This window comes from Zonotrichia leucophrys, chromosome 9, assembly GCF_028769735.1.
Source record: "Zonotrichia leucophrys gambelii isolate GWCS_2022_RI chromosome 9, RI_Zleu_2.0, whole genome shotgun sequence".
Classification (NCBI taxonomy): Eukaryota; Metazoa; Chordata; class Aves; order Passeriformes; family Passerellidae; genus Zonotrichia; species Zonotrichia leucophrys.
Window position 1 is genome coordinate 13648669 of NC_088179.1, and position 13329 is coordinate 13661997.

General features: G+C 36.6%; 1 protein-coding gene across 4 annotated transcripts in view; it reads right to left on the reverse strand.

The window, feature by feature from the left end:
* Positions 1 to 3102: 3102 nt before the first annotated feature.
* Positions 3103 to 13329, reverse strand: part of OPA1 (OPA1 mitochondrial dynamin like GTPase) — a 50759-nt gene continuing 40532 nt past the window's right edge. For all 4 annotated transcript variants that reach the window (XM_064720838.1, XM_064720836.1, XM_064720837.1 and 1 more), the window contains 2 exons: positions 5527 to 5604; positions 3103 to 5006 (listed from right to left, as the gene is read on the reverse strand). In XM_064720838.1, coding sequence (XP_064576908.1) covers positions 5540 to 5604 — 65 coding nt within the window. In that variant the 3' untranslated portion in view covers positions 3103 to 5006; positions 5527 to 5539. The remainder of the gene's footprint in view (positions 5007 to 5526; positions 5605 to 13329) is intronic.

Consider the following 13329-nt stretch of genomic DNA (forward strand, 5'->3'; position numbering starts at 1 on the left):
GAAAGAATTCCAATTCACTGCCTTCTGCTTTAATCTGGCAATTCCAAGGGACCGAGCGTGTCAAGACTTGTACCCAGAGCACTTTCCGCTCGGGTGAGTTCAGACAAGGTCTGCATTAACTCCCCAACCTGCGAGAAAATTATTTGAAACAAAAGGTTCAGATATGTCCTTTTCCCTCCAACAAGCCTGGAAACAAATGGTACAGGAACAAGGTCAGAAAGGAATCATCCGCCTACCATACCCCTGAATTCATTTACCTACCTCAGAGCCCATTCAAGGAGAGGGGTGGGATGGGGAACAAGGAATGATATAAAGCGGAATGAAGCTCTGGGGTCGCTCGCTACATTACAAGATTTGACAGGCCTTTGCCAGCCTTCAGCTTCTTTGTGTCTTTCACATAATAGAGAAACACAAACTGAGCAGCCTGTGATCTGGGGGTTGCACTATTAGACAGAGCAAACCCTTTGCAAATGCTAATAGTATTGTAGCATCCTGTCAGGCAGCAACACAAAAAAGGATGTTGATTTTCACATGAACCAGAACAGACTCATTGTAAAGAAGGCTGCAATGAATGTTCCATCTCTAAACATCAAAAGCTACAGGCAATTGGCTTGTGGGCATGAGGCAAACTGCTCCCAATGTTCCTAAATACAGGGGGCATACTGTTACCTTAATACTTATTTCATGAGGCTGGCAAAGAGAGGGCAGTTGCTTGAAACAGAAGTGAAAATGGTTTTCAGTTATGATTTCTGTAGTGAAATAATATCTAGATCTAAAGAGGCTTTTGTTGTGCAATTTCCTGTTTTTCAGTAGTCTGGAAGAGATGATCCTTTATGAAACGTGAGTGTGCAGATTCAGTCCAAGGTAGAGCTTCTGTCACTTCCAAATTGTAAGGTTGGCAGCAATAAGAGCACAAACATGCCTGGCCTTTGCAGTTCTAAGGATGTGGCAGCCGTCAGTCCTGTCCAGTAATGCTCACTTAGTTAGTCAGGTGTTTCCTGAAAAGGTCTCTAAAATGGATGTAACACTCAAGCTTCTGTTCTAAAACTTATTATAAAAGAGCCTTTTAATTCAAACTTCACATCTTCCCCTGTACTAATAATGGTATAAGGCAAGGTGTTATTGCACCACACTGACTAACCTTCAAAAATCTGTTGTTGTCCTTTGGGTCACAAACCTGAACAAAGCTCACTTTGCTGCTTGTCACTACCATGAATAGTTTACAAAGCCATATTAAAGTCATATTGGGAAATCACCACTGCTCTGGAAGTCCTCTTGGAGCCTACAGACTGCCAAGAGCAGCAAATAAACAGTCTTCTATCACTGTTCTGCAACACAAACACATAAGCATTTGCAGCTATGTGCAATGAACTGCTTTTCAGCAGACAGGACTAGAAATATTTCTGGAATTGGCACTGGAACAGCACCTAAAGGCAGTCCCAAGAACTTGAGTAAATTTCAGAAATGTTTCTAGAACAGTTTGTGAATTTGGCTCTAGGACTGTTTCATCAGCACCTTCAGAACTACTTCCTCAATCACTAGTAGTCAAAACTAAAATCATGTCTCTGACTTTCAGCACTTCTTACAGAACAGCCTGGATAATTTCACCTCCTGATGTGCTGAAGCACTGAGGTGATGGCAGATGCAACCAAGATTTGCATACACAGAAATATGCATGGGTTTTCCATTCCAGCACAACAGTATAAACAACCATTACAATCTCTGTACCATTTCAGCTTCTTCCCATCCTTTCTATATGGTACTTTATACTAAAAATTCCTGGCAACAGCTAGATGCTGTGAAAGCTCTGTGGTAACAGCCATCTAGAACTCATAGCACTTGTGAAACTACAGCTTTAGGAGTTACCTATCTTGCAAAGGTTTTATAATACATTTAATTTATCTTACTGAATAAAAACTAGCTAGTGATTGATCATGGTCTATAAAGATTACTGCAAGGGAAGATGGATTACTGGACTAATTAAAAAATAGAACAGGATCCAAGAACTTTAGACTGACATTTAAAAAGAAAAAGGTTCCTGGGATATGGTAAATCACTAAGATGGCAAGCTTTTTCAGACAGAAATCTCCATATTTCGACATTTCAAATGATGAAATCTCTTGCATCTTTTTAAATACAATTGTTAAGAATTACTAAGCTACATTAAGTTACATGAAAATTCACAAAACCTTTAGCCTTGGAACTACATCATAACTCAGCTTATGTTCAAAATACACTCAGCAAAGAACCAGACTCATGTGGCTTTGATGATGAAAGAGCATACCAGTGTGTGAAATAACCAAGAACTTCATTGATGTATTCACCCTCTATGTTTGGTTTTCACACTTCTAAACATTTCCAAAATATTAATTTCTCTCATAGCCTGATAACTTAGGATGAGGTCACTAGTAACCACTGAGAAGGAGTAATTTCTGACATTTGAAAAGACATTATTTGTATCATTTTTACAAAAAAAGTGTCATAATACCTCTTGGCCATTAGTGTTTAAACCTTGACTTGTAAATGGTTCATTTTATAAAGACCAGAAATAACTTAGCATATCTACATGATAGTAATGAACATGCTTTGGAAATGAAATATCCATTTATGGAACAACAACAATATTTACATTAGGTGATTCTCCTCCTTAAACTTAAAAAGACACAGAAATTTCAAATTAGTCATTGCTCCTTACAATGAATTGCTGTCTCCAGAATCTGCAGGCAGCCTATGAAATACAGAAAAATATCGTGAACTTGTGCAAACCAGTTTGAAATAACATACTCTTCAGAACCACAGGAATTTTAGGCAGTTCAAATAATTGTGTTTTCTGCCTCAATACTGTTGTAATATTCAGCAAATCCTTCTTATGCTGGTTGATATAAGATCTTTGTCTAAATGCATTACATAAATGGTACATCAATTTATATAGCAAAGATAACAGTAGGTACAGTCACCACTGACCTGGTGCTGACCCAGCTCTTCTCAATCAGACAATTTGATATCATTAACATATCCTGGTATCATTAAGGTACACTTGTTCACAACTTAACCAACGAGAAAAAGAAAGTCAAAGTGACTTCTCAGTTAGGTGCAATAACACCGTGTTCAAACCTCACATTTTATTATTCCTTCAGTTACATTTTTATTCAATAAATACCTAGTTTCCATGGAATACATCATGCTAAGTCTTAGATGAGCAGCACAGAGAAGTTGGAACTAAACCCATAGGAACATCACACTAAAAGAAATGAGCATTGGGCCACTGGATGCGATATTTTGCAACATTTACATTACACAGAAGTTTCAAACAGTGATCTCTAGGTAAATGCAAAAGTTTTTGTTTGTTTCTTTGTTTGGTTTTTTTTTACAAAGTACAGACTTCTTTCACTTGCTATACACAAAGGTGTCTGCCTTCAAAGTTGGGCAAACTCACATTTCTGAAGTTTTCTTCAGAGGATGGTCATGACAAAAGCCATTTTTTAATTTTTCAGTTCTTAAACACTCATTTTCAGGAATTAATTTTGAACAGAAAATCTCCAAACATTCAGTTAGATCATCCTGAAATATTTAACCTTTCAACATAATTTTAAGCACTATCTTAGCTTTTTGTCCACATGGCTGAGTATTTTATGTCCAAACATTTGGGGAAACATCTTTCCAAACTTTGTATTGTTTCCTCTTAGAGCAAACCAAAAGGTATCTGTTGGAAAACATTCATATTCCTCTCTTTTCATTTCTACATATCAAAATCAATTGTCTTTTCAAAAGGGAAAATAAATCCAGGTCAGTTTTTCAATGTACATAATCAGATAACTGCAACACAAACTGTTTCAGGCCGAACACCTTCTTCCACACAAGTATTCAGAAATGTATCCAGATCATTTGTGGCAAAGTGTGGGCAGAGAAATGCGGTGGTGATTAACCACCAGGCACCTGTGACAGAGAGCTTATATCATGCTTAAATCTGTCTGAAGTAACATTTCTATGGCAAAACAGAAAGGCAGTTTTCAGTACCTTACTAATTTTACTGAATGATAGACATCAAGTGGGTGTGGAAGGACCTTGTGCATGACATTCTTATAGAAGTGATTTTGGTCTTACAGTAGCTATTAGTAAAAATTAATTAATTAATTTTTTCCTTTTTTTTTTAAGGAGAAGTTGGAATTGTACATTCTCTTTACATTTCACACCTATTCCATCAGGTTACTCTGTACCTATGGTGAAGGGAGGAGTTAACAAGGAAATCTGAGTCTGTGCAATCCCAGCAATGAAATGTAATCGGCTGACATTCAAAAGTAACAACATATATCAGGAAAGAACAGGTAAAAGGACCAGCTGCTGACATTATTTCCTGAGCCTAAACCTTTTAAGGTGTCATTGAATAGCAGTCTGTGCTTTCAGGTGAAAGAACTACAGGAATTGCTTGGCTGACATCTCTAAATAGTTTAGGAGTTTAACAAAATCCACCACTTCCTCTCAGGATGTCAATACAATGCTTTTAAATCTGTACCACAGTGATCAGCAAATGCTTCAACACAGAGCATAACAAATACAAATGGCATTACTTAGAAGGGCATTTTAATGTACATACAAATACTAAAATGTTATGTCAAACTCCCAGCATCATCTGCAGGCAAGAAAATGACAAGAGATAAAATCATTTTATGAATCTGATCCAGCTCTACCATACAAGACACATACTAAAAATAACAAGCTTTTTTCCCCTTTCAGGAAAAAAAATCTTTAAATGTACAACTTCAGTAAGCTCCCAAGCTATCTTATTAATACACAAATCAGATTCTTCTGTGCATGTAGCTTCAAAAATTAAATGAGCAGGTGGATTTTAACTGAACTTCTCAATCCCATGAGACATTATTTTCTTTCTCCTTCAGCATTTCAGGATGCTCCCCAAAAGATAGGAAAGAGAATGGGACACAAAAGCCATTTCAATTCAGTCTTTGTGCACAGTATCCTGGAGAAGGTTGCATTCTTGTGTAAAGTTGCTGTTGAAACAGAATGACAATTATTTTAAAATATGTACAAATGTATGACATCACTTGAGCTTATGGATTTGAGAATTAATAGAAACGAGATTTGGAAATTACTTGTATGCAAATATTTTTCTAATGTTATACAGTGGCTTTAAGAAAAACAAAAGAACTAAAATGCTTCAATAGAAGAGTGTTCCATTAGTTTTGATTCCAGCTAGGTATGCTTTCTTCTCATAATACAAACAAAAATATTGAACTGAGAGTAATCAAATAGCCTACAATGATTCACAGTACTTAAATAACTGGTCAGTAATTGTATTTTTACTAAATTTCATATCTGTTTGTAGTGTAAAAGCAGCAAGTATTGTTCTGCAGATTAGAATTAAGAAGCAGCAGCAGCCAGAGAATGGAATAAAATAAATAGAAATTTTCACAAAGTCTGTATGAAAACATGCATTCAAATGCGATGGATAATTTTATATAGAGCAATGAGATAACTGTAGCAATCTCTTTATGATCAAAACATGATTACCTGCTTGAACAATCTACTTTTCTTGATGGAGGGCTTCTATGAAGGCTTCAAGCTTCTCCTGGATTTCCCGAACTTTTTCTGGTGGAAATAAAAAGATGCCTGTTCAAATACCTATTACTATTAAGTGCCTGAGGACAGGTACCAAAAGAAAGGAAAACCCACACAAAACCCATGAACAAAAACATGCAAACACAAACAAAAACTAATGCTGTCATCAATATTACTCTAAGCATTTTGTTTCTCAACTACAGAGGTACATTTTTGTGCACCAGAAAAAAGGAAACCCTGTCCTGTTCTAAGAACTCCTACAGATATATTGTAAGATTATCCTGCTAATTTAATAATTCAAAAATTTCCTGAAGGAATCCAATACTAGAAATGTATTTCAAAAACCTGAAATTTCCATCAGATCATGCACAGCAGAACTACTGTACACTTGTTACAAACAGGGAGCTGTTTGGTTTTAAATAATGCCCACTAGCCCCTTTCTTCTTTAACCAAATGTCCTCATTCTCCACAGCAAGTGTAACAAACACCACTAATCATTCCAAATAAAGTTGAAAGCTCATGCCCTTTCACCTAAGAGAATTTCAGGGAACCACATGTCAGTATTCAGGACACCTCCTCCAAAGGGCACACATGATATTAATGTTTAAAACTTGCATTTTATTTTCTTTCATTTCAGTAGTAACCAGATGGATGTGGGCAGAATCTCATTTTATACAAAAACTAAATCTAGGAGTTTACTTCCCTAACAAAACAAGACTTGACCACAACTACAAATAGTTACTAGGAATGAAAAGGCAAAATAGATTGCAAAAAATGCAGGGGCTTAGGCATTTTTCCACTCTTTTCTCAATTCCATACAACATTTGTCATCATATAACCTATTTGATTTATTAAATTGCTTATGAAGCAAGATTTAGAACACAGCTGGAATCCAAACTCTGTGAGATTTCCTGATTCTATCTCACCACATCCTCATTTGAAGCTCCTTCTGTGTGTGATTATAGGCATGAAAAACACACACTTCAGAAATATGAAGGAATGGGGGGAGAGCAATAGGACAGACAAAAATAAGTTAGATGAGCATAAACACAGACAAATATTTTTTTCCAAGCTAAAAATACTATTGGATTAAAGCCATATGTTCCCTTTTCTGAGATACAGGGTTTGAGCTTTTTTAAAAAAAACTGTTATTTTTTCTCCCCTTTATCAATACCATATGTTATCAACTTTGCTGAGCTGAAGTAACAGCAAAACAAAACGAAAAATAAAACAATTAGCTTTAAATGGGATATGTAAGCAAAAGTAGAAAAAATTACTTCTAAAGAGAACACTAATGTAGATATGGGAACTGAAAGTTTGATCTAACAAGATGACAAGCCCACAAACAAACATAAAATCCATTTTAGAGTAAGAGTAATAATAATAACAACAACTCAACAAATCCCTGCAGTCCTGTTCTAACGGAAGTAGAGAATTTTAGTGAGCATTTGAAATAAAGTATGGAAAATAGCCTGCATGAGTATGAAGAGACCTCAAGCTTCTCTCTTTATCTTGCAGCTCTGAGGTGATGAAGGGTAAGCCTCTGACACTTTCAACACTTCAGCATGCCCTCCCCAGTGGGGCTTATCTACAAACACAAGTACAGTGAAGTGAATCACACTCAAGTCCTAGAGAAAACACCAAAGCAGCTTATTGAATTTCAGCTGATTTTTTTTTTCTCTTAAGGTACTTTGATATAAAATGAACATTACAGTCAGTGTGAGGGCAAAAGCTGTACCTTGGCAATTCAGAAAGAGTAGTAGCTGATTTTTACCAGGTTAAAAAAAAATTAATTCTGATTCAGTTCAGCAGAACCTTTGAAAGCCATCAATGAAAAACAAAAGGTAGTCCTATGATCATGGCAGGGAAGTTGGAACAAGATGATCTTTACTGTCCCTTCCAACCCCAAATATTCTACAGGGATTCTGGGTTTACAGATTATTAATCCTGGACCCTGCTCTCCAAGATGAACAGCAGCTGCCTGTGATAACTGGGAATGAGATCTCACAACTCAGGAGATCTCTTTATGTTGTACTTTCAGTGGTTTTCTGTGGCATCTTTTTTTCCTAATTGCAACATGTTTTCCCAAGTGTGTTCTTTGTATTGATCAAGCCATTAGACCCAGTGAAAGCAGGCAGATTTAGCAGTATTAAATGCAAGTATTTTCCTTTCTCAACCTCTTGCTAATGAAATATTCCAGCTCTGAAAATTAATAGCATCAGCAAAACCCTGTAATTATTATTTCACCCTTAAAAAAAGTTTTGTGCCAACAAATCTATTCTAATTTTCTGATTAAGGCATATTAAAATAACAAAATAGCAAATATGTATTCCACCAGAATATACTGAATCAGCTGTGTTTGCTCAGAGAACATGTATACTAAAACTGACTGCATACTATGAGCACTTTATTAGTTTTTATACTGGGACTGAATTGAAATGATTACTTAACTGTAGTAATTATGAGGTCTTGAGGTAATTTAATACTTTGAAATAATATGCTGGCTATTCTTAAAAAAGAACAGCTACAATGAGTGCCAAATAGCTGCAATTATTCATGCCATGCCCTGTATTTTTAGCCATGGTAAAGCCTCTTGCAGCAGCAGATCCCAGGCAACCTGTAACACACTTCTGCAAGTCCATTCTGTAGCTCACAGAAGCAGTTCTGCTGGACTGGTTCACTTTTGAAATAGGCTGAGGGCAGGGTTATGCATTTCCACAACACTCATCTTAATAAATGGTAAATATAAATGCTTGGATTGAATTCTAATAGAGGAGTGCAAGTGCAGGCCCTGCAGTTCTGGGTAACTGTCCACAGTTTCATCAGCACCATGTCACTTTCTATGTGGAACAACTATTCATTCCTACAATTCAAGAATCAGATGTTATCCAACTTTCACTTTCAGGGAAAGTGAAATGCATAAGCTCTGCACCCACAGTTGTAGGGTTTTGACTGACACTTAGATCAAGGTATCAGTCATTTATACTTGTAAATTACAGTACATTCTGTTTTGAGGGAAGTTTATCAGCATGCCAAACACAGAAAAGCTTCTGGGTTTCAGGTAAGAATACTTATTGCAGAATAGGGGTAGATGTATATTGCTCTATGTCTGGTGATACTGTGTTTTTCCAAGGATAAGTAAACCACAGATTAAAAGCATTCAGCTTGCTAGCAAATTACTTCTGTAACTGGTTGAACTACCCAAGCTCTTTTATACAATGCTCCCAATGTCACAAAGGGGACTTTAACAAAAGTGATACACTTATTACAAGGTACTGTGTAAGTTTTAATACACATATTGCTTACAGTGGATTCTAGAAAGATGATGTGCTCTTTGCTAGCTCTAATGCAGACCTAAAGTTACAAATAAGCAATTCTTCCAGCACCTGTTAAGCACTGATCAAAAATCAAATTAAATCAATGAAGAATAACTGTAACTAAACCCTTGTTTCCATCTTAGAACAGTAAAATTCACAGGCCTAGGGGCCATGAATGGTTATTCTATTTCCCATTTACCCCATGTTTACCTAAAAGATAAGCTGGTTCATACATCAACTCATCATGCCTCTTGATCTGGTCATGAATATTCCCATAATCCTCCCTCCATATCCCATAAAACTTCACTGACAGAATGAGGAAATTCTTTATTCAGATGTCTCGAGATCCTCATTCATGCTCAGTCCCTCCTTATCTCCATATGAAATGATATTGCTACCCGCTCATTTTCTTTTCATTAATCCTGTGATCCCAAATCTAAAAGGCTCAAAACCAGACTAATTGAACTGTAATGAGGATTTGGAATACACTGTGAATGCAGAAAGACACAGGCACAGATAGAGTTTGCTTTTCCTGCTATCACAGCCTGGCCAGAAGGGAACCCCCCTGAAATATTCAGTCTTACAAGGAAGGTTTGCCTTCTGATTGCTGCCTGAGATACTCAAGCTTAGCTAGCAATAAACAGTGCTAAAATGAAACAGCTGAAGCAACTTATCAAGCAAATCTCCTGACGTAAGGCCAAATAATCCCAAATAAGAAACACAAATTACAAAAGCAAAGTATATTACTGATTTATTTCAAACACACTCCTAGAAGCAAGAAAAGGTTTTCTTGTATTTTCCAGCTGTGTTAATTGGTTTACTAAGAGATGTGGCCTCTGTCCACAAAACCTGTCTTGCTTTTGGTTTTGAAGATAAATTTATTTTGAGACATTCAAATGCATATTCACCTGTAAAGAACCAATAGTTTTAGCACAGAACTTAAGAAATGTTCATGTCTGTCTGAGTAGATTTGTACATGAGTAGTTTGTACATGAGTACTTTGGGCAAATCAAAAAGCTTTCCCTTCCCAATTACAAATGTGCACATATGATATAAAATTTCAACTGCAGCAACAAAAAAAATTCTAAGATCTTTCTGGACAAAAATTCATTTTTATTTTGTACTTTGATGAAACCTACAGTATGAAACGACCACAAAATGTGTTAATATCTTATAATAAATCCTCCTGTTCTACATTAAAGTGACTTCTGTCTCCAACTCATGTTTACATGGCTTTGATATTTGAAAGCTTATGGTTGTTGTTCCTTTTGCTCTGGATTGTGTTTAGACTTGAGTTCTCCCCTTCCCCCCTTTTTTTTTTTCTCCATCTTCCTTCCCTTCTTAATCCCCTCCTTGCCTATAAACATTCTCGCTGCTTGCTGTGCTACTTCTATGTTATGGTTAGTTAACCACAGAGGCAGAAATTCGGAATTTACTGCTGTGAATGCATCATCTTTCCTCTAGTAAAAAGGAAAGCCCTGTCAGTCAGAATTCATCACAATGCCCAGAAATACACCATTAAAACTAGAGATGTCAATCCAAAGTTTTCTATTGAAAGCTGATTTTTACCTTAGGGCTATCTAAAACACAAACTCCATAGTTGTACAAACCCCTATGAACAGTCAGGTGGAGAAGGGGGGAGGGAGGAATCATCTCTTTGGAGTTCAGCCTTTTGTGCCACATTCCTTGATTTTCTAAGGGCCATGTGCAAGCTTTAGTTCTTGTTAAAATGGTATGAGATAGATAGATACACTCCCAGGCACTCCAAATAATGCCTCAGAAAGGAGATTTCCCAGTCACAGTTACCTGCAGCAACTTGCTTACTCCTGCTTTGTGCAAACACTGCCATAATTCCCTGATCACTGCAAGGTCATGTCCTGCTGAATTTTAGAAAATCCTTTGAAACTACCTATCACATATTTTGCCAGTTTCCTCTTGTTCACATACCATATTTTCCTCTGGATAAGACTGAGAGGAAAGCTAAAGTTTTAAGGGGGAAGAAGGAAAAAAAAACCGCAAAACCACCCAGGCTGCCCTTAAAGAGACAGAACATAATTTGTCAGCTGCAAAGACAGATTTATAAGTAGAGGGCCCCCTCTGTTCCTTTAAGGCTGCAAAACAGATGGGAAGTGAATGGACAGTCAAAGGGTCAAGAAAACACATGGGAGGTGCTGCTTGTATGCTGTATGTATGTTCCCAGCAAAAGAAAGAGGTCAAGATTGTAACTGCATGGCTGGGTGCTGGAAAGGTCTTTTCTTTAAGCTGTTACAAAGACAAACGCTGTTCTTCATCCTGCTGTCAAACCGCTATAAATATTGGTAGTCAAGAGAGTTTCAGCAGCTAAAAGTTTTTTTTAAAAAAGGCTGAGCAGGAGGATGAATCATGTGAATGATTCTTAAACAATTAGCTCATTAGTGTAATAAAAGCACTGCAGAATCCTGAAAAGTTTAAATGGAATTTATAGTAGTTCATATAGTAAATCCATGAATCATGAAGAATATACAGCCTTTAAAATGCAAGCTTGCAGAATGTAGCTGGCATGGTCATTAGTTACCAGTAGTTAGACTGAATGAAGATGCCAACTGATGCTACATGGTAGTACCTGTCCTTTAATGTTATGTTTTTTATATGTGTTGCTATCTATCAGAACATTTGAATTTGCATCCAGTTTGATCTCCTTTTGCAGGGTCATAACAGGAGAAAACGTCAAGGACCCTGTTTCCTACAAAGATACAGTTTTGTTTTCCCTGTTGTAGGCAAATTCACCTATTAAATAGGAACAGATCCCCTTCAAATTGTATATTTAGCCTGATGTAGAAATATAATAAAATCAAGAAAAAAAACCCCAAGTCACAGCTGCCATCACTGAAGTTACTTTGTTACAAGTATTACTAACATATGAATTATTAATCCCTTCCTAGCACACCTGAACAAAGCTGTCAGCAGCCTGTAGGAAACAGTATTACCTTTATTTCACACTAAAGATAACCAGGCAGCAGCAGAAGCAGCTTGTCTGAAAACATTTCAGCTATTTTTGCAAGCTACAGAACACTGCAACAATATTTTAGTATTACTAACAATGATCTTTAGCTCCAGAAACGGGAACTATGTATTGTGCTGTTGAAATAGTAGATTAATAATCAATGTCTTGATCTATAGCTGCTCCAGATTCCCTGGAAGAACTCTCAGTTTAACAAAACAGTTTTGGCCACACGTTTTCCCTCTTTGGTGGAACAGAACAGAAGCTGGCTGAGCTTCTTGGAGCAATCCCTGGGGTCCTCAGGCTGGTAAGCAGGAAATCTTGTCTCTGACAGAGCATTTCAGAACTGAGCTATGGGGCTAAAGCAAAACTGACAATTATGGAGACTACTGACTTTATAAAACAGACATTTCCATGAGCTATTCATGCTCATGGAAATCCTGCTCATCTACAGAAGGAAACAAAATATTACCAAACAGTGATGTGAGGTCACAGACTATTTCTACACTGTCACTGAGGTTAGCCTAATGTACCAGTGATCATTATCCTGTATTAAGTTGCAAGTTTATGAGAGTCACAAGGTCTGCAATATCAAGGTAGGACTTGGGCATCTTTCAGTCCTCTGTCTCCATCTCAGATGTTTTAATTAAAACTGCTCTAACAACTCAGTCTTTCAACAGAACTTAGCTATGTTGCTTACTGGAAAGCTGGAAAGAACACAGTAGCAGAATGACAAGACAACCTTATAAAACAATCTCATATTTTGAATCAGACTTACAGATACAGGAAGATTGAACTTCCAAATCTAAACTGTTAAACTAGAATGAATCAGAACATGGTGATTCTCATTTTTCAGTGTGCAAATAGTGAAAAGCATAGAGGCAAATCAGAAATACTACCTCACATATCCAGTGATGTAACAAAAGAGAAACTTTTCCTTATGCAGAAAGGATATACACAGTGATGAAGATAAACTACTTACGTAAAGGCTACTGTAACCTTAAGGCTATAAAACTGTAAAGACTTTAACATAGAAAATAACTGATATATTTTGGGGTGTTTCTCCACCCAAAAGAAAGCATACTCAGTAATTAGTTAATGAAGTAACATGCCATCAGGACTATTTAAGTTAAAATGTCTCTAGAATACGGCAGAAAATGAAAAGGCAATTAGATGAATTTTTAGATCATAACAATGTTTAATAGTCAGGAATTTGAGTTGCCTTATCCAAATGGTTCTATTATTTTTTTCTTTGCTATCATTCCTATGGGCAAAGTGGAGTCTACTACAATTGACAATGTGCAACATACATGACACTGACCTCTCCAGCTTTTGGAAATGGGAATTTTACATTCCACAGCTCCATGCTGCTTTAGAACAAAAACATATACTGGTCCATTTACAAGCCTGTAATTTATACCAATAGTAAATCTCCCATGATAAGTAAATCTCTCCATG